Source organism: Drosophila pseudoobscura, chromosome 4, assembly GCF_009870125.1.
Source record: "Drosophila pseudoobscura strain MV-25-SWS-2005 chromosome 4, UCI_Dpse_MV25, whole genome shotgun sequence".
Classification (NCBI taxonomy): domain Eukaryota; kingdom Metazoa; phylum Arthropoda; class Insecta; order Diptera; family Drosophilidae; genus Drosophila; species Drosophila pseudoobscura.
In genome coordinates this window covers 4725001-4750054 of record NC_046681.1, presented here as the reverse complement: position 1 = coordinate 4750054, position 25054 = coordinate 4725001, and the positions used below count along the sequence as shown (strand labels likewise).

Below are 25054 nucleotides of genomic sequence, written 5' to 3'. Positions count from 1 at the left end.
TTTCGCGGAAAAGTTTTTATAATTCGAATTTTTTATGTTTTCTGTTGTAATGGGAAGTCCTTGATAAAAATATGAATAAAAATTTGTTTGCGGTGTGAGTCATTGTATTGGGTAATAAAAACTGTTGTGAAAAATACACTCTTCTGAGCGCAAAACTAAACCGAAATATTATTTATGTATATGCTAAAAAATTTGGAATTTTTCAAAAGAAAATTTAAGCATTTAGTTCAGTATTTTATGAAGGGAAAAGTAAAAAAAGCTTTATAATTTGTAGATTATAAAAGAAACACTCGGGCACAGTAATCAGCGGCTAGAAAGAACAACAGAAAAGAGCAAATAATGGGGAACTGCAGCGAGATCCATTGTTATGGTTGAGCACGATAATTATTTTAAATTGTAAGCAACAATATTTACGCATTCGTAATTGGCAGTTCGGCGAAACAACAATTATACATAATAGCAACAAAAACCCACTGCAAAGGCTGTTTGGATGTAGTGCTGGTGCTCCTGGTGCTCTGTGTTATTTGCACATTTTCATTAAATTTACCTGCATTTTTGTTTTTCGTTTTTTTGGGAGCATGTTTCGGGCAACAGCCGCGCCTCCATTGTCTGGCCGCATTAGCACTTGGCCCAGTGAACCAGCAACAGAAACTGGCCCGAACACCACCCACAACGGAGGCAACAAAGCTTTACACTTCCTGTACGGGAACTTAATGAAAATAAATCTAGAAAAAATATTAACAAAAGGAAAGGCGACGAGAAATTGTATAGAAATGAGAAGGGAAACAGTGAGTGAAGGCGGGTGGGTACTCCACCTTTTCACAGGTGTACAGCTTAAACGTGGAACTGTGCTCGGGGGATTTCTTGATGACGCATTCAACAGCTCGGAAGTAATAGACCCTAACAAACAAACCAAACAAACCGGGATCTACCACCTCCCCTGAGAGAAGTGTTGAAAGGGAGAGGGAGATCCGAAAGAAAGACCGTCTAGAAATGCTAGCCAAGAAGAGGGAACTTCAATAGGACTCGACTCGGGCATAACTATGCACCACTTGGAGCGTGAGATATGCGACTTCCCTCACAGACCGAAAGGAACCCCATTTTGAATGGGAAGTGCATTAAAGGATTGTGGAGGTGTGAGGGCAAAGCACTTTCAAATTTAATTTTACTAATGATGAATTAGTCTGCACTCATTATTCAGTTAAAGGTAGGTACATGTGTCAAGAGATTTACAATCTACCTTGCTGTCTGGCATCATTCGGACCACTGCTTGTAACTATAGACGGAAGGGTCTTCTTAGCTAAGTAGGGTTTACCAGTAGTATGGGTATGGTGGGTAAAATATTCCAATTCCAATGCGAATTTAGTTCAACAGAAATCGAGGTCAGAAGATCTCTGGGAACCCCGAGCAAGCACTTCAATTATTTAATATGCCCAGGGGAAGGCCACACATTTTAAATCAATTACGGAAATGTTTCGCTCAATCTTTCAATCAATCAATTGGATTTGTTTGCTCTTTTTGCGCTCACTCAATACCGAATGCCATCAATAACAATAATTTTCATAAATATGATAAGGCATAAATCACAAGTAGCAGGCGCCACAAAGTGCCCCGGCAAGGGTCCTATTCCTAGTCCTGCTTGCTGTTGCTCAATGTCCCCAACAATGTCCCTCGTCAGTCTCTTCTCTGTCCTCTGTTTCTCTACGAGAATTCCTCCCCTTCCGTTTCCTGGCGTGCCATGTCACTTGGTCATGCGAGGCACGCGCTTCACTGAGAATGGCAAAAAATAGCACGAGTGGGGGCAGCCTGGCTAAGCAGGACCTTCGCCACATGAACACAGGACACGGGATAAGGGACACAGGACTCGAGAGGCAGGAACCAGGGGCCAGGACGCTGGCAGCAGCAGGCCGCAGGACAGGGGAAGCGGCAACATCACGCGGCGTTGTCATGGCGCAATAAAAATAAAAATCTAATTAGTATGCCGTTGACAGTTTAATCGTGATTACGCTGGCAAAAATGTCAGCTAAGCGGGTGGTGCTGCCTGGGGAGAGGGTATACGAGAGAAGAGGCGGCTGCATGAGTGGGCCAAAGTAAGCGTCAACATCCACATCCACATCCACATGCCACATCCACAGTTGATTCTTGCTCTTGTACTCGTGGCTGCTGCTGTTGCTGTTCTTGGACGTTGAGCCTGGCATTTCCGGCAGCCGCCGCATGCATCGCGTGCGTGTCGAAACACAAGGCTGTGTGGGTGAGCCTGCCACAGCGTCTGTGTGTGTGTACATGCCTAAGGTTGTGTGAGTGTCAAAAGTTTAGCGCTGAAAATCGTTCGTTGTTGGATTCCCGGGCGAGTCAGGAACAGAGACAGAGAGAGTGCCAGCAAAACGTTAAGCTAAAAATATTAAAACAAAAAATCCACAAAAGGCAAAACCATGTCCGCAGCAATAAAGTGGTGCGATATAGAAGTTTGACAAAATATTCAATCAGGTACATAGTGGCGGACGATAGTATTGCTACTATAATGAGCGTATGGCACACTTTTTCCAATTTCTAAGTATCGATCCAGTGATCGAATGATCATCTGATCGAGTTGCTCTTAAGAGAAAGAACATAAAATGTCTTTGGTTCTTTCTTATCGCCAAATTTAGCAAGTAATCTAATCCTGCTGTGTTAGAAAAGGCCCAGAAAGCCTCTTTTATCTTGTTGGTTTTAATCATCTGGAGGAAAAGTGTAGCCCTGCTGTGTGCAGTTTTATTAGATAAAAATCATCATCATATTAAACAAACCTGGTGTTGTTTTTTGTACACAAGAGGAAAAGGGACTAGGAAGGACCTAAATCGGAAAGTTATTTCTCGAGTGGTTTTCTATGTGATTAATGAGAGAATTATGCATTATTCATATTTGATAGATTAAAAAATAAAACCTTGTCGAATTTTTTTTTTTTTATAATTGCAATGATTTTTTTTTAATATAAATTTTTGGTGTAAACTATTTTAACACTTAAAATTAAAAAATTTTAAATGTAATAAAAAATTGTTTGCCTTTACTATGCTTTATTTTTTTTATTACTACAGTAGTCGAACATTAATTGTTAACATTAATGAATGTTTCGGTCGGGAATGGATTACTTGATTAAGTATTTTTGAGGAAATATGTGCTACTGAGTGAAATCCATATTCACTCTGGATCTTAAAGTATCCACTATCCGATGTGTACCGAACTACCCTCTTCCATTAATTCATTAATAATGTATTTTTTGTATTCTATGAATTTAATTTTGTAATCACTTTGATTTCATAAACTGTCGGGAAAGCTCCTCTGGCACACCTCGGTGGCAGAGTATTTTTGCACTCTGCATTTGTCGGATAATGTGCGTCGGCTCCGACACACACACACAGGCAGGGCATCGAAGGACCGCCTCAGTGTTGGCCATTGGAATGCGTGTGTAGTGAAGGATACGCGGAACGTGATTGCAATTTTAAACAGGCTCCGGCGCCGTTTCCCCTTTGATTTTGAGTGTGTGCATGTCCTGAAATATGACTAACTTGGTCTAGACTTGTCGGGGGTTGGGGGCAAGCGGGAGAGCACGTCAGTTGGCCACATGCCAGTCGGCAGTCAAGAGTGGGAATCAAAATCAAAATCAAGCTGTTGTGTAGCTTTGGCCTAGACCGGAACCGGAAGTCGCCCTGATGAATTGCCCTGCGCCCGTGCTATTAAAGGCTCCGGCAATTTGCGACCAACTTTCAAGTTCAGCTTTACAAATGCCCCTCGCATCCTCATGGCTCACATTTTCCAGTTTTTAATATAAAATGCCAAAAAGCGGATATAAAGCGGGGGATTTATGAGCGCTTCTTTTACTACTTTATTATGCCCCGATCTCACAATGAAAGAAAGAGAAGGGCGGGAGTGGAAGTGGGAATACGAAATGAAATTAAAGCTGCCGGAAATGCAGACAAAGCGACAAGTCATTGCAGCAGCCATTTTGCCTAGAGTTTCAGATGGTAAGGAGGACGGGCGATGGGGGACGGGGAATGGGGAATGGGGGACAGAAGAAATCTCGAAAAAATAATAGAAGGAAAAGCTGGAGAACTGAAATGGTATCCGAATCATATTGCACTCCCTGCCTGATGGAGATTCCAGCAAAGTGACAAACAAACAGTCGCACGGAGCGTCAAATGGCAGCGAACGAAGAGAAATATTACAAAAAATTTGAGCAAAATATTAATGAAAAATGTTTTTACAAAGGAAAATGGCTGACAAGGCGCGCAGAGCAGAGCTGAGTTTCAAATGACAGAAAAAGCTGAATGAATGCCTTTGCAATATCGCAAATTTGAATTGGCAGACAATGCATCTGGAATCAAATAAGCGTAAATACAGGGCACAATTGAAGTCAATGGAGTGCGAGGATATTACCTTGGTAGAACAATCGTCAGATAGGAAAGGCTTAAGGTGATGGCAGGTAGACGAGCACTAAGCTGGACTTAGCCTTTTGACAAATGTCCTTTCAGGGAAACTCTCATTGTTGGTGAATGTGCTACCAAATGCATTTCGAAACTTTCTTTCGAATTTTCAGAGCTAGTAATGAGAACTTTTTTTTGCTTTTATGTACAAATCTCATATCTAATATCCGCGCCATCGATCGCTCCGCAGCACTGATTAACTTTTGGTGGCTTTACATTTGCACCTGTCAACCCTCGAACGGAGATTAACTTTTAGCCGCTGCGACAGAGTTTTGTTGCTGTTACTGTTTGTGGTTTATGGGAATGTGTCGGAGCAAAAAAGGAGCAGAAACAGAAACTGAATCGAAGCATGTCCGGAGCACAAAACGGTTGCACAAAATGGCGACCGCAACATAATTGAACCGCAAATGATGTGGATGCTGCAGTGTGGGCGGAGGGGCTCTTCGGTCAACTCAGAATGTGATTCATTCGCAATTAATATTTAATGTAATCGGAATGCTGGGGATTATAAACGAGAGGCTTCTATTTCAAAATATTGCATTGAACAGCTGACAAGCGGGTGCATAATGGATGAGGAGTGGAAAAAATCTGATTAATTTGCTATCGCACACACTCACCTGGCAGGGTTGCTATGTAGACAGTGGCAAGGATGAAAACGCTTCGTAGTTTAATCGCCGGCAGTGGCATTCTGTTGACTTTTTGTCCACAAATGTGATTATTTATTGATTAATTAGTGAATTTTGTTGGTGTTTGTGTCCGCAGCACTGTGATTTTAAGTCATATATGAGCAATATCCGATGTTCGATGTCCACTGGCTGAAACCGCAGAAATCAATTTTTACATTCGGCAACTCCCCTCGCCATCCCTTTTGTGCAATTTCCTTTTTTGCCCTCTGATTGGTTTTACTTTTTGCTCTATTTTGCGGTAGCATTTAATACATTTTTCGTTTTCATTTTTCGCATGTGCTTTTGCTTTCGCTTCTGCGTTTGCTTATGATGTTGCTTTCTTCGGTTTACCAGTTTACCAGTCCGCCACAATTAGCAATCTCCCAGTGAGTCCCATTTGTGCTCCGATTCGGATTCGGACTCGGACTCGGACACCTTCAAGCCACTGGCACTGGCTTGCCTGTGGATCTGTTCGCACACAAGTACTCGTATGTTCGGGTTAGCAGCATTTTTCATTGAACTCGATTTGGCTATTTGCATTTTTCATATCCCTTTTGCGTTTTTTGCATATTCATTTCCTGTTTTACACAATTTTTGCACTTTGTTGCTATGTATTTTATATGATTTTACTCTGCTCCCCGCTTCGTTCTGTTCATCCGCTCCACGTCCTGGGGTTTCGACTGCTGTTGCTGCTGCTGCTGGCAGATGATGGAGCTAGTATCGGTTTCCAATTCCAGCTGAAAATGGATAAGCGGATCAGGGTTAGCATATGTTTCACTTGAAGTCTTGTTCGTATTAACTGAGACATAGAATACTTAGCCATACTACTTAATTTTATTAGTAATATAGTAGACTCGGGGGCAAGCGCCCTGCACAAGCGCGATGACCCGAAACCGATGACCCGAAGGAGAGATATATTTTCTTGGAATCAACCCACTGATTGATTCCCATATATTATTTCAACTACTATTCATATTTTATTAAAGAAACATTTTCAATGCTCAGCTATTACAATGATATGGGATTTTCCATTCTGTCGCTACGTTTTATTATATACATAGATAGATATCTTTGTTATACAATTTATAGGTTTTTCTTCGCAGACTTTGCATAACACATCGTCATCGCATTACCTTAATCAAATCGTATTACTTTCGCGTTGGCCTCCTCCGTTCGTGACACTTTCCTGCCTTGACAACTCCAATCATCATGAAATTCAATATCCCAAGAAAGATTTACTGCCTCCAACTTCTGGTTGTGGTAGTGGCAGTGGCAGTACCCATCTGTGGACTAAATCATGGACGGATGGACGCTTTAAGCTGCATTGGCTTTGGAGTTTGGCAGAGGGAGAACAAAACACAAGCTCAGTGCCTCAGTGCATTTTCCAACTGATTTGAAAATCCAAATGTTGCCCATTAGCAAACCAAATACGCACAGCTCAGACCTCAGACCTCGCCACGCTGATGGTGGATGGTGGATGGCGGATGGTGGATGGCGACGCCGGAAAAGGGGGAACAGACTTTGGCGCCACAGAAAAGCCTCGCCCTGAGCCGCATGCGTTCGCCGCCTGACTTTACATTGGAAATTGGCAAAAGCCAAGCCATGAAATTGTACAACACGATTTTCACATTTCGTACATGACACCATTTCGGAGGAAGCTGGCGGTATGGTGATGTGGCAGGCCGGAGGGAGTACCCGTACATATGTATATGGCGCCCGGGCTCGTGCATTCCGCGGCTGCCTACTTGCGCTCCCTTCGACTCCAGGCAGTTGTGTGCATAGGGAAAATTCACTTATGGAAATCGAAGATTTTCACAGTGAGTTTGTCGCTATTCTCTCACTCGCCATCTTGTTTTCTCTTTCTTTTTTAGTAAGAATCTCCTGTGACGTGGGGCATACTAAACTGATATGAAGTATCAACATTCTGTATTCAATGTAAATCCTTTAAGCTGCAGATGCGCTTGAAGGGAGCTCTGCCGCTCCCATAGACACATCCACATTGTTGACTGAGTGACAACTTGACTGCGGCTCTGATTGGAGGCTCTGCCGCTGAAGTGGAGTGCTCTGGCGTGAGGTTCTCGGGAAAGTGATATGGCACATTCGGGGTGTGGAATGCCCTCTGGGGCAAGTCGAGCAATGGGCCAAGTGGCGGGTCGGTTGTTGGCGTGCTGCTTTTAATTTGACGTTTATCGAATGACGAAAGACACGCCTGCACGGGCAGAATGGATTCTTGGAAGGTTCCGGCAGATGCGTTTCGATCAGCGGTCCGATTCTAGTAAATGTCCGATTGAATCGCCTTTCCATGGTGTTATGACTACGCAGATCTGCTCCCGAATGATGTGAGAAATGTTTACACCCGAAATCTAAGTTGTCTACATCTCGTAGTCAGAGAGGTCTTTGTGGTTAGTTAGGTGTACATTTTCCTTTGCTTTTTGTAAACGAGGCAGTCTTATCAGCTCTGTCATAAAATCACATTACTCATTGACAATTGAAAATGACCTCAAACAAAATACAGAAGACACATTCCTTGACCGGACGGTACTCCGAAGACGCAGTGTCGGTCATATCGCTTTATTTCGAGCAATCCGTAAGTTCGTCGTTCTCGCATATCGGCAATGACGTTGGAACCACGCCTCAGAATCGGTAGGTCGAGTTTTCCAACAGAATCAAAGGGGATTAAAAGGAGTTCTTTCAGAGTCCTGCAATTGTTGCTGGACTACAAACTGTTCAAGGCGGCTCGGACCATCCAGCGCTTTGTCCGGGGATGGCTCTGCCGGAAGATGTTGGCCAAAGGAGCGGCTGCAGTCACCACCATCAGCAGATGGTGGCGGGGCTTCCGTGTTCGCCAGAACTACTACGTCCTGATGGAGCAGAGGCTGCAGAAGAAACTTTTGGACCACTACTACGAGCAGGCAACTAAGATCCAGACTTTGTTTCGTGGCTGGCGCACCCGTCAGTTCGTGCAGGACTTCAATGGCCTTCAGCTGATTCAGATGCAGTTCGCCGAGGATCTGATCAGCTGTTTAGCCCGAAGTCTGCGCGATGTGAAGAATAACGATCAGCTGCCAGGGGTTTACTGCCTGCGCACGGATGGGTACGATCAATGCTCCCCACATTTTCCCTACCTCCATACTAATAGTAGTGTCGCTGTCAAAACTCGTAGAAGATGCCTTAGGATAATTGAGGACCTGGCTCGCACCTTCAGCTACCGCTTCCACAACGGTCGTGTGCGGGCTTCGATCGCCAAACGACGCTCATATCTCGAAGATATGCGCCAAAGCTTCCATCTGTCTCATGCATACACATTAACGCCTTTCCCAGGTCCTGGTGCTGTCCTGGGAGACTGCACGACTCACGTTGATATCACTGAGCCGGGCTTCTCCAAAGAGACCGATTTTCGTATGCAGCGCCTCATATTGATGTTCGAGAAGTCCAAGCGGGATCCGGATGTGGTCAGAGTTCAGAATTCACTGGCTTCCAGTAAGTATTAAATGCGGTTAATCGCACTGGTCTCGTTTTTATCCGAGACATCGACATCCGTCCCTTTAGAACACAGGCGCGATATCCAAACGTCTCTGAAGGCGCAGAAGGAGGAGAGAATAAAAAACTTCTGCACGTTTGTCTTTCATCGCATAGCCTCAACCATTGGTAATAAGCGCAGTAGCGTCAAAAACTATCTCGACGAATTGTTGTATAACGCCGAGGAAATGTGTTGTCACTGCCAGCCAAAATTGGTTACCCAATCGTTGTGTCACTAGGTGACACCTACACACGTTTAATGGGTTCCGACAAGTTCATTTTCATTTTTAAATATTTCAACCATACTCGCGGATAAACGTAATAAAATTGTTAAATTGTTAAATTGGACTTCAGATAGTGGTGAGTGTTTTATTCGTGGGTGGTTTTACTTTTGCCTTTCGATCTGTTACCGATATGACAGCGACACGTGCCTCCTCCTGCTGCACAATACTATTCAGAGCTACTCCATCCCCATCCCCATCCCCATCTGGTATCCCCATCAGTCACAGAGTTTCAGAAATTCCGGAACATAAAACAGATTTGGTCATACTCATCTCAAGTGAAGAGGAAGAAGTCAAAGCGCTTAAACTTTTTTAATGCCAAGGCAACAAAAATTGAAGAAGAGGACGAGAAAATTTGTTCCTTTTGCGTGCGTTTTTAGCAGCTCACAATTTATTTGCAAACATTTATTATAGTTACTTTTGTTTTATTCGCTTTGAGTACTTTTTCTTGTTAGGGGAATGAAGGAAGGTGGTGCTCGGTAGAGAGAGAGATGGTAGGAAATGGTGGGTCACTTTTTATGCTGTATTGTTTTATGGTCGCATCGTGGCTGGCAATGAAATGCCCCGCAAACACACACAAAAAGTGAACCAAACCAAAGTTGATAAAAACCTCAGAAGCAGCAGAGAAATGTAAAAGACTTCCAGCTGTGGATGGGGATGGGTATGGGTATGGGGACGGGAATCTAGAAAACAAATTAGTTTAAAGATAAGTAGGTTACGCAATCTTGTGGAGCATACTTTCTGGCATAAAGTGGCTGTCTTGATTAGTCTTCAGAGAGCGACAGAGAAAGAGAGAGCGCAGCGAGAGCGATGGCAAACACAATCAGGCATCCATTCGCGTCAGACTTCACGTGAAAATGTTGAGCAGCTGTCGATGGCAGGGTGATGGCAGGACGATGGCAGGGCGATGGCGAGGTTTAAGGCAAATAGGAGTAGCATAAAGCACACTCTCCAAGGAATTGCCAAAGCATCCAGCGAATGCCGGAGGGGAGGTTTCGAGGGATCTGGAGGGATTCAGGCGTGCCCGTAATGCGCCTTTGGCCAAGTGCACTGTAAATACCAAAGCAATTTTCACTGCAAAATTAACAAGCGCCAAACCGCAACACAGGCCCGAGGTGCTGAAGTGGATTGGCTTGGGCTGGGACTGGGACTGGGCAAGATGATGCTGATACGGATGCTGAAGGTGCACCGTCCGTCCGTGAAAGGATGCGAGGATGTGTGAGTGCGAGTGTGAGAGCTCGGGGTTTCATTGAACATGGCTCTAAGTCTGGCCGAGGCGCAAAATACATAATGAATTTTCGTTCCTCTTGGCTTCTTCCGTTTTCCGCTTGTTTTATTTGCCTTTTTAGCCATTTTTGTTGGTCCTTTACACACACTATATGTCAGGGATCCTTTCTCGGCACACGAATGCAATTAAGCTGCCTGAACTGAAGCGATTGCCCCAACAAGACTTGAAGTCTTACTCGATTCCCTTTCCGTTCTCAACTGGATCATCAATCGCAAGGAGAAAGCTATTAGGGGCTTCAATCTCCATGTATCCCCTCTTTCCTTTGACTTTTGCAATAACATTCCTCAGATGCCTCAGAACTTTATTTAAAGAAAGGAAAAAACACCAAAAACGAGCGGGAATGCTGTGAGCCTGGCAAGGCCTGGCTGTCCGCGACTGTACTTTTATACCAGGCACTGAGTCATGGCAGACAGACATGACTACAACGACTCAGCTCTTGGTGCTGACCAAGAATATATATACTTTATATAGGTCGGTCTCCTTTCTGGGTGCTACACACATCCACTTCCAAACCGGACTTAGTACATCCCTGAGATCTTCTTCTTCGAGGTATAATGATAGCTATAACGATAGAATGGAACCTTTGGATTTTATGCAGAAAATACTCATAAGATATGATTATGGTGTATGGTATGTGTATGTGCAACGGTAATAATATGCCGGTTTCTAAATTGTCCACTTTAGTACATATATTTTCTTTTAGTGGGGCAAGCTATAATTATATAACATCCGATACATGTATATTGTTGTTTTGTATGATACTTATTAATCGTTCAATCGGCATTACAGAAGCTCTTGCAATTGTCCTTTCCCGCCATCCTTTTGCAAACCAATTAGCTTTAAGTTTTAGCTGCCTCCTGAAATATATATGCAATCCAATCATATGTATCAGCATTTAAAGAGTCTCCCATTTCATTCACTCAAGCATTTGAACCCCACATACTCGTACACACACAAACAGAAAGCATTCCAATTAGGGGTCAGAGCCTGGAGGCCCGGAGCATTTCCTTAACCCTAATCTTAATTATGCAAAAAATGGTTCCATGTGCGAAAATTACCGACAATTAACCCCCTCCAGAAAAAGAGAGAGAGAGAGAGAGAGAGGAAGAGAGGGAGGGTCGACGTCGACCCCGACCCAGATGGGTATGGAGATGGTGCTGAGCCGCCATGCGACCCAGCTTGACAATAAACTAACACCAAACTGCCGGCCATTTCCAAATGCTTGGGTCATCAGAATGTGTCAGTCAGGGCAGTTCATGCAAATTTGAAACTTAATCATGGCAAATTATATTACCCGAAGCACCCCTTTGACCCTGCCGAATTGTCCGTTTATCAAATGGAAAGCACACAACAGCTGTTTAGAGGAGAATAGTTTCAATTTTCCCTCGGTCGGAGTTTCTTCGCTCGTCTGCTTCTCTCTCATGGCTGTCAAATGAGATTAAAATAAGCTTTTTCATCAATCGACATCGACTTGGACGTTGTTGCTGCTCCCGCTGCTGTGACTGCTATATTCTATCCCTCACATGACAATGGCAGCTCGAGACTCTATCCCTGTCCTCGTCCCTGTCCCTGTCCCTATCCCTCCCCCACCCATCCATGGACTCACAATATAATGGGCCAGGCGAATTTATAGCAATTGTGCACTAAAAGGGTTTTATCCACGCACAACAGCTTGACCAATAAAGCAACTAAGCGCATTTGTGCACCACTTCACAATCGTCGGCAGGGGCTGGGGTAGAGGTAGGGGCAGGGGTGGGGGTGGTGGTGGGGGCAGGGGTAGGGGCTAGAGCGTATTGGGATCGTGCCTCATATATGCGTATAGTGGGTATAGTGGGTATTGGGAGCAGGGAGCTCTGCCATGAGCTTTGAGTGCCAGTTTATTGCCAAATTGAGTTCGCCCCCGAAAAGGGAGCGCGACGCCACGAAGATGGGGCTGCTGGCAACAAAGCTTTGAGTTCGGGAAAATGTTGTCAACAACAGCTGCACAATTGAGATAAACTTCAATTTTCGTAAATTGTTTAGTTTATTGAAAAATGTGCGACATGTGAAGACTCTGAGGGGACGGACAGGGACAGGCAGCACTCTGTCAGTGGCTGGTGGGGGGTGGGGGTCTGTTTGGCACATTAAGCGCTCTGAATTTTAATTCAATTTAACTTTAGTTCCCAGCTTCACAGCTTCCCAGCTTGCGGACACTCGTAGAGGAGACAGCAATTTATTGCCGCATTTTATTCTACGAATTTATTGGATTTGATTGGACTCAACTGTACTGGACATGCTGGCGACTGGCAGCTAACTGAAAAAGAGTGACTGCAAAAAGCGTTCCTTCCCCATCTAGCGGTTCAAATAAGCCTGAAAAATTTCGCGGTACTGAGTCTGATTGAGGCTACCTCCGAAGCGAGTTTATTCCTTACAGGAGATGTGTGCATCAGTTGGATATTTGCCTGGCTCGAAAACTACGAATACCAATGATTTTGTTATTTAAAATTCTCAATCAAATGATTCTCAGTAAAAATGAGAATAGTATTTACATGACATGTTACATATCTTCAAGATTTTCAGGAGTTTTGGGCAAATGTCCCTTTGGGCTTCCAGGAATTAACAGTGGAAATTATGTAACCACATTTTGTGTAAAAACTTTTTCATTTTCATTTTAGTGCAGAGTTCTACTTCCACACATTTTCTCAATCAACCGCATAGCCTGACCAGGCTTCCCTTACCCCCTTCCCCCCTTCCCGACGACCACAATGCCCAAGGCAACAAAGCGTAGATCGAACTTTTCTCTCTTCTTAAGCTACCAAATGTACATTTCTCTTATCGAAAGCCCCAAAGGTATACCTAAGCACACCCCGACAATATCCAACTGCCTTATCCATTCCCATATTCTTGAATTTGAGAATTCTCGAATTCACGTGCTCCTACTGCTATTTCCCCAAGGAACATGTGTGTATGTGAGCTCAAATTATGCGCATGTCGTTGATATTTTTCCGTTTTTCCGGGAGTACTCGTACTCGTACTCGCACTCGTTCTCGTATCCGCCGCACTCTTTCTGCCCGGCTCGGCAGGGCACGATTTTCAATTCAAATGTTTTTCTTTTTCTCGGGTTCGATTTCGGTGGCTGCGGAAGGTGAGAGATGCCGCCGCGCTGCATGGGCGTGGCAGTGGTGGGCGAAAAGTTTTCGCATAAAATAAGGCAAGATAAATTGTTAATGCGTCTGTGGGGAAGCGATTAGCGGTGAATGTGCCGAGTTTATGTCGGAGTTCGTTTTCGGAACAGTCTCCCCCTCGCACTGAAATTTAAATAATATTTGCCGGTGAGAAATTCCCCCAGAACCCAGCGCAAATGCAGTTTGAGGAAACGGGAAAAACTTCCGGATGGCTGTTTGGACGTTTGACCAGAAATGTGTATTTATTTTCCTGCAGCGGATATATTTTCCAAATCAACTTCTCCATACATAACTGATGTCTGACTGCAGGAGGTCATCCGAAAAAGAAAAGGAAAGAAACAATAAAGGGAAAGGGAAGGAAAACTAAGAGTCCGTTAAAGTCTTGTTGCCATTGGCAATTTATTTCGACCCAGCTTCCATGTTCAGCTCGGTTCCGTTCCTGCTTCAAGCCGGGGATTTTGTCCTCTGGTAAGGCAATTGGCTCTATCCTGTCGGGACAGGAGAAAGGAAGGGGCGATGAATGTGAAGGCACTCGAGGAAGCATTCAGGTGTGCGATTGGCAAATGCAACATCAACTGCAGCTCATGATAAATCGTTATTTATAATTTGTATTGTAAACGAGGAAATTTTATATTTATTTTCTTCTCCTGGAAACGTCTGAGGATGGAGAAGTTTGCTAAAGTGGCAGTCAGAGCAAAATGTCCTGAATATACGAGCACCATCGCGTATGTGCACTCTTTCGTACGGAAAAGAGGATTTAGGCCCAGGCACTTGTGCAGGAAATTCGAATTGCAATGGACTGATTGGGTGGGTTCTTAAAGGCAAATGGAATTGTTATTTATTGTGGATAACAGACCCACTCTAGATGCTGCGGAATTGTGCAAAATCTTTCCATTATATTGCAATATAAAAGGCAGACACGCTTGGTAGGGGTACATATTTGTTAGCAATTATTGCTTGCATTTCAAACATTAATCCAAATTTGCACGCAATCATCTTTGGCTTGAAGGTACATATATATAATCAGACTATTTATTTCTTGATGTTTTGCAGAAAAGGTAAAATTTTTGATCATTTGATGGAACAACAAATCAAATTATGACTGAGAATTTAGTATATATGAGTGTATACATAGGTAGAGATATTTTTTCACAAATTCTGGCTGTACCATAGTAGTGGAAAACCGTAAAAATTAATATTCTCAACAGCTCAAACTGAACAAAAAGAGCTAATTACCCACAGTCAGAAAAAGTATTTCCGAATAAGCAACAACTGCTGAATTTAACAACTTTTCCATAAACCAAACCCCACATTAGCTCATATGTACATATGGCATAACAAAAACCTTACCGCCTCCACCATCCACCCGTCTAGCTAATATTTTAAACAGAAAAGTTATTACCAGCAATGTACCAGTACTCGTAAATTTTCAAAGGCCAAAAATATACAAAAATGTGTTAACTTGCCCGATGACGGATGGTGGCGGGGGGGAAGTTTCCGAGGGGGGTCGTGTATATGTACATTTACCCGCACAAGTATGTAACCTAATTTGAAAGGCAAACATAATTTATGGATAATTACATATTTGGGAAAACACACATCCGAGTACCCCGCCCCGCCCCAGCGACTCATCGACCCACCCCGACCGTACTGCTCTGCAGAGATTTTCATTTGGCTTTCGAAAGTTTGCAGTTCTGGCCAAATATTTTCATATTGAAATTTTCATTTGCGCTTGAGCTAATGGAAAATACCAACCGAGCAGCCGAGTGCTTAGCTTAAAGCATCCGCCGGCTTCATTTGCGATCCGCACTCCTGCCCGGGCCAAGGGAGTGCGACTCTCTGGGCATAAATAAATGCAACTGTCAGTGGCACTGGCTGGAAAAAGGATAGAAGGAAGCCGGCAGAGAGCTGCACGCCAACTGTCAGCGGGTGAATGCAAGTGACAGGTTTGTGCGGTGTCTGCCAGGAGCAGATGCAGAAGCAGTAGCAGGACCAGAACCAGGAGCACAGGCTGCCTGCTCTAGGACCAACGTGAAGTCAGCTGGATGGAGGTCAAAGTTGGCTCTTTAGTGGCTGCCCGGACATATGGCGCATGCCGCTGCCAAGCGGCGACTGTTGCTTACAAGCGTGCGCTCCACTGAGCGCTTGAGTGATAGCACTCCCCACTTCCCCTAAATGCATCCAGGCAGCATCTTCTGGCTGAGAAATTACCTGACCAAAGTTGCGTAACGAATCAGCCGTAAAGGCAGGCGGAGGGACAGGCACGGAGAAGTAGCCTCTGCTACTCCACTGACAGATATTATTATTTATGTGGGGCGTCTTCTCTGTCCCTGTCCCTGTCCCTTCCTCTGCTACTTCTTCGAGTTGGGATGCACTGGGGGAAAAGTGGAGGGTACTTTGGACCAAGTTTTCGGATCCAAGTTAGTAGAAATTTTACCATTCGTTTTTAAACGTGTCTTCAAAGACTTGGAACCTGGAGACTTAGTATGGCAGGAACTAGAGTCTAAGGTAAATTTTCTATTTCCTATACATATATGATTCAAAACATATTGGTTATCCTGTTGAAGTGTAGAAATTTTCATTAGTCATGGAATCCGAAGCGTAAGTTCGTTGAAAGTTCGGGGCGATCCCAAATAAGTCGAAACCCGGAGGAGCGCCTTCAACCATCATAAAAAGTTATTTCTCGCGCAATTTATTGAAACTTACTTTTCGCTTATAATAATCCTCCCTTCCAAATGGAGTACTCCCAGCTCTGCTCACTTTCTACTTTAAATTTATTGATTGAAACTTTCGAAACTATTCCAGAGGCAGTTTGCGCGGGGAGTAGGCTGGACGACCCAGAACCATTTGGCAACTATTGCCGCGGCGACAATCGAATAAATCACAACTCCTGCGTCTAATTAAACTTAAGCTGCGCGACCCTTAACACTTGAGCTTTACCCATTGTTCCTGCCACACACTCGCATCCCCTTTCCCTTCCCTTTCCCATCCTCGCGCCTCAGCACACATCAAGTCATTTGCATAAGGAGAGCGTGTTTGCCGGCTACCCGGCAAAAGATCAACTGGGGAGCCATTTCCAGCCGGCTCCAGCACCACTGGCCTACCCGGACCCAGAGCCAGAGCCCGACATTTGAAATGTGTCTATGCATATGAGAGAAACTTTGTCCTCCGCAACTTGCCCTCTCCATCCCACCATCTCTGCCACAGCCACCGACACTGCCACCCGAGTGTTGCGTGGCAAGTGTGTCACGCCCGCGTTCTGTGTCATGTGTGCCAATTAAAGTCGCTGCTGCCACGCCCACCCCGAAGTCCTTCGCACTGCGCCGCCAAAAGAAATCGGTTCAAGAGGAACACATCACCATTTGGAGATGCTCGAAGTTTGAATGCTCTGAAGTACCGGCGGATTATTTGCATAATCTTCAGTTCATCAAAGAACATTGCCACAAATCATTTGGATGAAATTATACTCGAGTTTTGTTAAGGTATTTAATTGTAAAAAATCGTTGGTGTGACCTGAGGAAAGCCCTGCCCAAAACCATCAAGAAACACAGCTAACAATCCGCCCAACTTAGAGTTCATTCTAATACACCTTTCAGCAAACAAAGAGTACAACAAACCTAAGTGGCTTTCTTGCCTTCCCGGGGTGGCTGGTGTGCCCGCTCCTGCTCTTGCTTCTTGGTTTTAGTCCTGGCTCCTGCTGCTGGCTCCTTATTCCTTGCTGCTTGTTGTGCGCATTATTAGCTGTCGTTTATTTTACACAAGCAGCCGCCAAAAGGAGGCAAACTGCAAGGAGCCGGAGCCGGAGCCCGACACTGATCCAGAGACGGTGCTGGAGATGGGGCTGGAGATGGGGCTGGGAGCCCCAGATGCTTTGGATAACGGTCCCGTCTTCTGGGGATGGGGAGGGAGGGCAAAACAAATTTCAGATGTCGTCGTCATCGTCGCTCACTTGCTCGTTGGCCCGTTGGCTCGTCTGCCCCACTGGCTGTGCAATGCGCCTGCTCACAGCGTGTTGCACATGCCGGGACCACCAAGTGGCTGTTTCTGTTTCTGCTGCTGCTTTTCTGTTTCCCTGTTCCCATCCTCTGCCTGACCCGACTGCTTATCTTTATACATTTAAAGTCATTAGCCACAGTCACTGCTTGACTTTGCTGTTGTTCTTCAAGTTTTCTCCGGCTTTAAGGAGATTCCTGCAGAAGGGAGCGGCAACTAACTCCAGCAGATAAGCCCCTCACGAAAATCAATGTCAGCCCTCGTACAGAAGGAGTTCGAGCTAAGAGCCTGCCAGCCATTCTGCCAGCCATCGCAAAGAAATTATAAAATAAAAACAAAGTGCAAATATTTTTCTAATGTCTGACAGCAGCTGTTAAATGCTGGAGAAAATCCTAGCAAAGAAGAGCGGAAAAAACCGGAAACGCGCTGGCCCCCAATAGCAGTGGAGACGGAAAGGGGAAAAGAGAAAGCGGAAAAGGCGACAAGGGGCCTGAGCACTAATGAACTATGAAAATAGCAAAAGACAAACAAAAACGAAGCTGAACAGACAGTAGACAGTCCGCATGAAAAAGGGCAGTAGCTGCCTCATTGGATACAGTGGGACACCTCGATCTGAATTCGGAACTATTCTCAGATCCCATTCACGCAAGTTTTGTCCGCATTTGTCCTTCTTTTCGGCCCACTGTGCTGCATAATTAATTAGAAAACAAAGGCAACTCACCGACCAAGGGAACAAAGAGAGCAACAAGCAATCACTTTTAGAATGGGCAAAGAATAGAGCAGTATCCAAGTGCCGGACTGCTGGAATCCACTCAGCGATGCAGTCGCCATTGCCTCCTCCCTGGCAGGAGCGGAGAGAGGAGGAGGCAGTGCAACAGTAGCGGCGGCAGCATCGGAAGACTGGACGCGGAACGGGAGTCGGTTGCCACAAGATGGTGGTGCTGTGCATTTACTTTTCTGCAGCTTGACAGCGCTCGAAATGAGACAAGTGGCAACAGCTCCCGCAGCAAAAAAAGGAAAAAACCAAGAGAAAGAGAAAGAGAAAGAAGGAAATGTGGTGGTGGTGGGGAATTTGGGGAGTGGTTGACAATAACAAAATGCTAATGCAAAAACGATGGATGGGGCAGGATCCTGGGGGAGCAGGGTCCAAGGAGGAACAAAAAGGTGAAATGCAATCGGTTTGTTGCTGCCTCGCAACTCGATTCGTTGGGGTTTTGCTCTATTTGGTAATTTATGTGGCGACATGCCCCGCATCCAGCATCCAGCACCCAGCAGCCAGCACCATGGACCGTGGACCGTGGACCTTGTTGTTGTGGCAGGGGCAACCACAAGGAACGAAACGAAACGAAAACTGACAGGAAGCATTTTTGTGACAAGCGCACAAGTTTCACGCTTCAATGTGCAACCGAGTGGCAGTTGAGAGGGGTAGCAGATAAGGAGAACGACTAGGGGAGGGAGGGCTATATATATATCAGGAACAGATGACTGACCTGTTGGTTGGGTTAGTGGCAAGTGAGTTAGAAAATTAAAAGCACAATATGTTCGGGATTTGTTTCTCACTCTCTGCACATATGGGAGTTGATGGACGAAAAATGGGATGGGAAAAACGAGTATAGCACTAGGCGAAGGAATGCACAACTGATTGCAGAACACATATGAGGAGAACTGGAAGGAATGGCTCGCAGGTGCTGCCCCTTCTTCAATTGTAACTTTTCAAAAAGTATCCCAGACAAACTGCAGATTCTCCAGAATTATACTCCATTCATCGCTAGTATAAAGTCCATCATACAGATTTGTTTACCCACAGCCAACATACTCATACCATTACGCCCGAAGCCCCCGCGAATTTTCCAGACAAGCAATCATAAAAACATTACGCTTTTCTCAACCACATTTAAAGCGTTTAAAGAAGCAGCCACAAAATGGAATTTACTTTTCTTTTCTCCCAGTCCTAGTACTCTGCGGCTGCTGTTGTTGTTGTACCTGATGCTGAAAAAATGTCCTCCATTTCAACTGGCGACATTTTCCTCAAGTTTCCGTGGTGATGCTTTTGGTTCTGCTTCTGTCGCTGCCGCTGCCGCTGCTGCTGTTGTTATTATTATTCAGTTACACTGTTTATACAGGCAGGAGATATTCATACATTCATGAATATATATAAAGCACGTATCTCCCTTTTGGCGCTGGCCCAACACACAGGGCGAGAATTTGCATAAACACCAACATACAACAATAACCAGATGCCTCGGAGGATGGGACCTGGACTGGGACAGGGATGAGCGAGTCCTGGAAAGCAGCAGCAAAAGCATCCGCAGATAGCGCGATGTGGCTTGGTTTACTTTTAAATTTGTACTGCTCGTAGGAGGATTCGTGTATCGTGTATCGTGTATCCCTTAGCCAACTCCCTCTCCACTCAATATATGTACCATACAGATGCACATAAGTACATGTACGGGGATTTCTTTTCGCTCACTCACACTCACACTCAAACTCACACTCGTCCTCCTTCGACTCGTGTGCATGTTTATAAAATTGTCTAAATTCCCACAAGTTGATTTAAACTTTCTTCGCTTGCCGTACCGAAAAAAACTTGCTTTTGTTAGTTGGGCTCTTGCTCGGAAACTGGTGCAAGCACGAGTATCCCCTGCCAGACTTACTTCTTCATGTTTTCTTTTTTCCTTAGGGTGCCAGTGCCACGTCGCGTATACGTTATGCTTTTTACACAATCTCCGTTGTGGTTGTTGGCGGAGCGGGGCGTGGCAACAATGTTGTTTTCCTCCACAGACACACATACCAGCATAAGGAAGTATCATACATCGCATTGTGGCCGGCATTGTAGGAAATGCTAAAAATGCACTCAGGTATTGAAATCCGAAACGTGGCCCTAGCCAATGTCGTGCTGCCTCTTCTTCACTTCTGCTGCGAGCATATTTATGCAACTGTGGCGGGGACACTCTTCCATTTCTTTTTTGGCAATTCTGTAACTGCTCGCTTGGATATGCGATAAGGCAGCAAGGACATGCGGGGACAATACCCGTATCAGCCCCCATACCCCCAAAACACCAACACTATTGAAAGGGAAAGTACTGTATGGGTGGCGTGGAAAGAAAACAAAGGTAAAAGTCGGGATGGACCTAGCTCAATTTGAAACAGTAATAGAGAAATGGTAACCTAAAAGAAGGCCAATGTGTACAATGTGTTCCAATAATGGTGCCCAAGCTGTGATATACAGCCCAATGGACTACGAGATGTCTACTGTGTCGACCGCAGACTACTCAAATCATTTAAATGTATATTCACAAGGTGATCCTAAAACCCTAAAATACATTTATATTAATTTTGATAACCTTTAGCTCTTATCCAAACTGCATTCAACGAACAAATTAAATGGATTTTGTTGGATAAAGTTTATTCTTCACTGGAGTGTGTATCAGGCAGAGGCCACAGAGGGCTTGTTTCTAATTTTCAACAGGAGTAGTTGAGTAAATTGTATTCATTTTTTGCGACCCTCAGTGGCTTATCTCAGCCGTAAGCCACTTGGCCCACATGGCCCACACGACTTGCGCCAACTGGTAGCCGTCTAATCCACTTTCTTACATCTGCTTATAATTTCGCCGGAGAGCCTCTAGGCCTCTTTGGCATTGCACTTGAGTGAACTTTCCCTTGCTGGCAGGAATCGCTCTCGCACTCGCACTCGCACTGTCATCCGCTCACCCACAATGACATAACCCTAGCCCACTCATACACGAGTATCCACCCACCCAGTGGAAGTGTGGAGAGTGGGTCACAGCCACACCACAATCACATTCGCTCTGCCCCGCCCTGCCCGTCAGCCGCCTTTAACCAGCCAACCACTTGGCTCAAGTGTTTGTTCACTTTGCGGGCTTCTCTCCTGCGACCTCTGCCATCAAGTCCTGCCAGTCGCTCCTAGTTACCGCTCGGGGTTTGCGGTTGCTCGGTTGCTTTTCGCCTGTCTTTTTTCGCATATGTTTTGGCACGCCTTTTTTTGCCCAGATGTTTTTGTTTTCCACCGCTTTTCCTCTTTTTTTCTGCTTTGTTTCGGTGTCTCCCCCTTGGGTGTCTCCATTGTCTGTCGGCCTTCACTCACTTTATTTGTACTCATGCATCATAAGGGTTTAATGGATTTGCCGTTGGCCTAGACCGGCTGAGAGGATCTTGGGAGAGAGTTTCCCATTCTCGAACCGAGTTCGGGGGGTCGGGGTTCCGTCTGTTTTGCATCATTTGCCCACTTTTCACACGCCCCTTTGGCGGGCCCTTTGGGGTGTGCCCACGCAATGATTATCATATTACGGCCATTGTGTCTGCCTCTGCCACTTCCCTTTATGACTCTATTCTCGCCTTCTCTCCTCCAGTCGACAGTTAATACATTTTTATAGACTTGCCAAACTACCCCCCGCCGATACCTCCAAAACCTCAGGGTTGGTCTCTTTCTGTCTCTCTATTAGCTTTTCGCGTGCTTTGTCATTGCCGTTAATAGACTTACTTTTCCTGTTGTTGCTCCGAGAGGGGAAGGGGACTAACCATTAAAGGCCACTTGCCCACCTGCCCACCTGAGGGCGGCTCATGGAGGGTGACCTCAGGTGAGAGGCAGCAGGCTGGTTGGTCATAAAAAAAATGTTCCAACGCTGCGTATGCGTAATGGCCGAGCACAGCTTTATGTATTTATGTGCGAATAGTTGAAAGCCCATATAATATTTAATGACTTCAATCGGCGACGGTTCGTTGAGGAATTGCTGATGCTTGAAGTGTTTAAGTTAAGAATTTAAATCGATATTTGAGTGGATATGCTATCCCCAGGATCCGTTGAGCTGAATGGCACCTAAGATGTAGAGTTCCAAAATGGACTTTGATCTAACTGGATGGATCTGTAAGGAAAATTTGGGATGCACGCCCAGACTGCCAGTTGAACCTAGACTCTAAGGTATACTCGGCTATTTCCAAAGGGATTTAACGATGGATTCGACTAATCGGATAACAAAATTCGATTTATTTCACTCTCATTGTTATAGTGAAAAGTTCCAAAAAAAGCATTGAGTACACAAGTATTTCTGCGTGATAAGACAACCCTTTGGCAGACTTCAGAAGCAGCAGTAGCAACACTAACAGCACGAGTTGCAGAAGCCAGATCATTCAGAGCAACAGCAGCAGCAGCCAGAGAAACAACAGCAATGGACATGGAAATAGCTTCAGTCGGCCATGTATCTGGGATGTCGCAGTCTGGAACTGTCTTTAGCACACATCAAGAGCATTATTAACACCGCATACACAAGCAGGGACGGACTCTAAATGATGCCTCGAAGCAGGCAGGCTCAGGCCCAGGCTCAGGGGCCAAAAACCCAGAACATGTGTCGTTGGCCTTGTTCGCCATCGTGTGTGTGGGCTTGTCTCTGTGTGAATCCGTGTGATGGCTTGAGTGTGTGCATGTGTGCATGTGTGCGGGTGTATTTATGAGCCATTCTATATAGCCAGCCAGCACATATATAAACTGCTTTTGGCGTGCATTAAGTGGTCTTAACGTGCCACACAAGGACATGCTTTTTGTGGTCTTTAAAATAACTTTTTTCCTCAGCGACCCCCCACCCCGAAAAGTGGAGTGTGAGTACGTCTGTGGAACCTATAAAATATATATTAGTCTGACAGGTCTTCAAGCTTGCAGCTTTATCGCTGTAAATCAAACAACTAGATCAACTGGAACTAATTTCAATACAGAAAGTACATGAATGGATCGGAAACCTATATTATTTTATCTACAGATATCCATGGGTTGAATTTTAATATTTTACAGCCAAGAAACGTGTTTTCTTTCACGTTTTCACCTTTAAGTTTTTCATTGAATTTATCTCTCTCGCTTGCAATCCCCCAAGTGAATTCAGTAATTTCGTGTTGCGAGGGCATCTTAAAATTTACAGCTGCCAATTTCGGAGTCAGCCCGCATCGGACCTTTTTCCCTTTGACTCATCAATGATCCAATAACGTATGCTACGTACTCGAACGAGTACGAGTATACACACATTTGAGTATAAAGAAGAAAAAAGGGACCAGCAGTGGATGTTGTATATTGGCAGTTTATGTCCGTGTGCGCGGGTGAGATAAATATTCTGTACTCGCACAAATGCACCCCATCTCATCTTGTATTTTCGACCTAGTTGTTTGCTCTGCGAAATTGGGTTAACGAAGAGCCTTCGTCTTAGGTGTAGAGTGGGGCTTGCCGCAGACAGGTGGAACAAAGGCCAACGATGAAAAGTATGCCACAGGTTTGACTGCCACAATTAACATGCTGTTGGAGGAGGGCCAGGCCAGAGCCCGAGTCAGAAGGAAATCCAGTACTGCTAACAAACATGGAATACAGAACTGTCAAACAATTTTTGGAATGCATCATCATCCCCCCAGACTGAGATGAGAACTTTTGCAGCTTGATAAATTGAAATTCGAGCTGGGCGGGTCGGATCGGGTCGGGTCGGCCACTTGGAACTGTCGCACGTTCGTTAGTTTCCGTGGCGCTTCCGGCCCGATCTACCCAGTGCCGTGCCACTGGCACTCCTTCAATGTCTGCTGCCACACTTCAAAGTTTGCGTTGTCGCCGCGTTCTGTGAGTAATGAAAGTTGCGTGCCTCCTAGTCTGAGGACGGGCAGGGGCAGGGGCAGGACCAAGACGTGACAGTGTTGAGACGCGGGGCGTTTGCATTCAAATTAAATAGCATTTTGATGAATATTGATTGATTGCTTTCGCCTTGAGGCAAATTAGAAGCGCAAACCGCATCGACAAAGTTTTTATTTGTGTGCCGCAGGCATTGATGGGCGAAAGTTTAGCCTTACGTTGAGTTGGGTTTAGTTTTAGGGCGTGACAAAAGGACGATCAATGATTGAAATATTCTTGCAATTGCAATTGAATTTACGGCCCACGGCTTGCCTTTTAAGGCCAAATTGTGTGTCAGGTTTAAGTATCTACACAACGCCGGCGACTCTTCCATCTTTGCCTTACACTTCCACTGATTGGTAACCTGAGAAACAAAGTTAATAAATCTTGCCAAAACTTCCATTCTTGCTTGTTAAATAGCAAAGGACTTCCTGGTTACAGAACCGCGCCGCGTTGAAATTAAAGTTGAAGCATTTTGGTAATGGGAGCTACAAAGTATCGTAGCGCTCAGCGACAGACAGAAGAGCCCCGAGTTTCATGAGTCCCACGAGACGAGTCCACGGACCGGGACGACACTACGCAGTACAGAGTAGGGTCCTCGGGCAGGACACAATGCAAGATGCAGCCGGAAATGAGTAAACAAGCGTCAAATACTCGTAGTAAAACAGCGGACCCGAGTACAATACAGAGTCCTTGCAGTGGCTCCATGGCTCCTTTCCCTCGCCCTCTCTGACTTTGGTCCGTTCCTTTCCTCAGCACGAAACTACAAATAAATGAAACATTAAACACAACAAGGAAAGGCGCCAGAAGAGACCAGCGTGGTGCTGCATGGGAGGGAGGAGGGAATGGCATTGCATAAGGACAAAAAATGAATGCCGAAGACAACAACCGGATATCCGGGAACTTTATAAGGAGCTGCACCAGCAGGCCCCCGAAAAAGGACAACAAACGGCACCGGCGACGTCGACGGGCGCAGGGACAACGAAGTTTATTTTAACTTTTGATTTCCGTGTCCTCTACCTCCAGCTC

General features: G+C 45.2%; 2 protein-coding genes across 2 annotated transcripts in view; one reads left to right on the top strand and one right to left on the bottom strand.

Annotated features, from left to right (window-relative positions):
- beat-Ib (beaten path Ib) overlaps positions 1-25054 on the bottom strand; it is a 68119-nt gene that overhangs the window by 33634 nt on the left and 9431 nt on the right. Inside the window, exon 2 of the mRNA XM_001356146.4 lies at positions 5078-5862. Within this exon, the coding sequence (XP_001356182.3) occupies positions 5078-5147 (70 nt within the window). The 5' untranslated portion in view covers positions 5148-5862. The remainder of the gene's footprint in view (positions 1-5077; positions 5863-25054) is intronic.
- Positions 7556-9001, top strand: LOC4816391 (uncharacterized). Its single transcript, XM_001356142.4, has 4 exons — positions 7556-7768; positions 7821-8219; positions 8289-8605; positions 8675-9001. Exons 1-4 carry the CDS (start codon positions 7620-7622, stop codon positions 8881-8883), a joined length of 1074 nt encoding a protein of 357 aa, XP_001356178.3. The 5' UTR covers positions 7556-7619; the 3' UTR covers positions 8884-9001.

What these genes read in the sequence shown, in the direction of transcription:
- LOC4816391 (XM_001356142.4), top strand. Translation starts at nt 7,620, where the DNA reads ATGACCTCAAACAAAATACAGAAGACACATTCCTTGACCGGACGGTAC. An exon ending in GGAACCACGCCTCAGAATCG is followed by an intron (nt 7,769 to 7,820) that starts GTAGGTCGAGTT and finishes GAGTTCTTTCAG; the next exon opens with AGTCCTGCAATTGTTGCTGG. An exon ending in TACTGCCTGCGCACGGATGG is followed by an intron (nt 8,220 to 8,288) that starts GTACGATCAATG and finishes CAAAACTCGTAG; the next exon opens with AAGATGCCTTAGGATAATTG.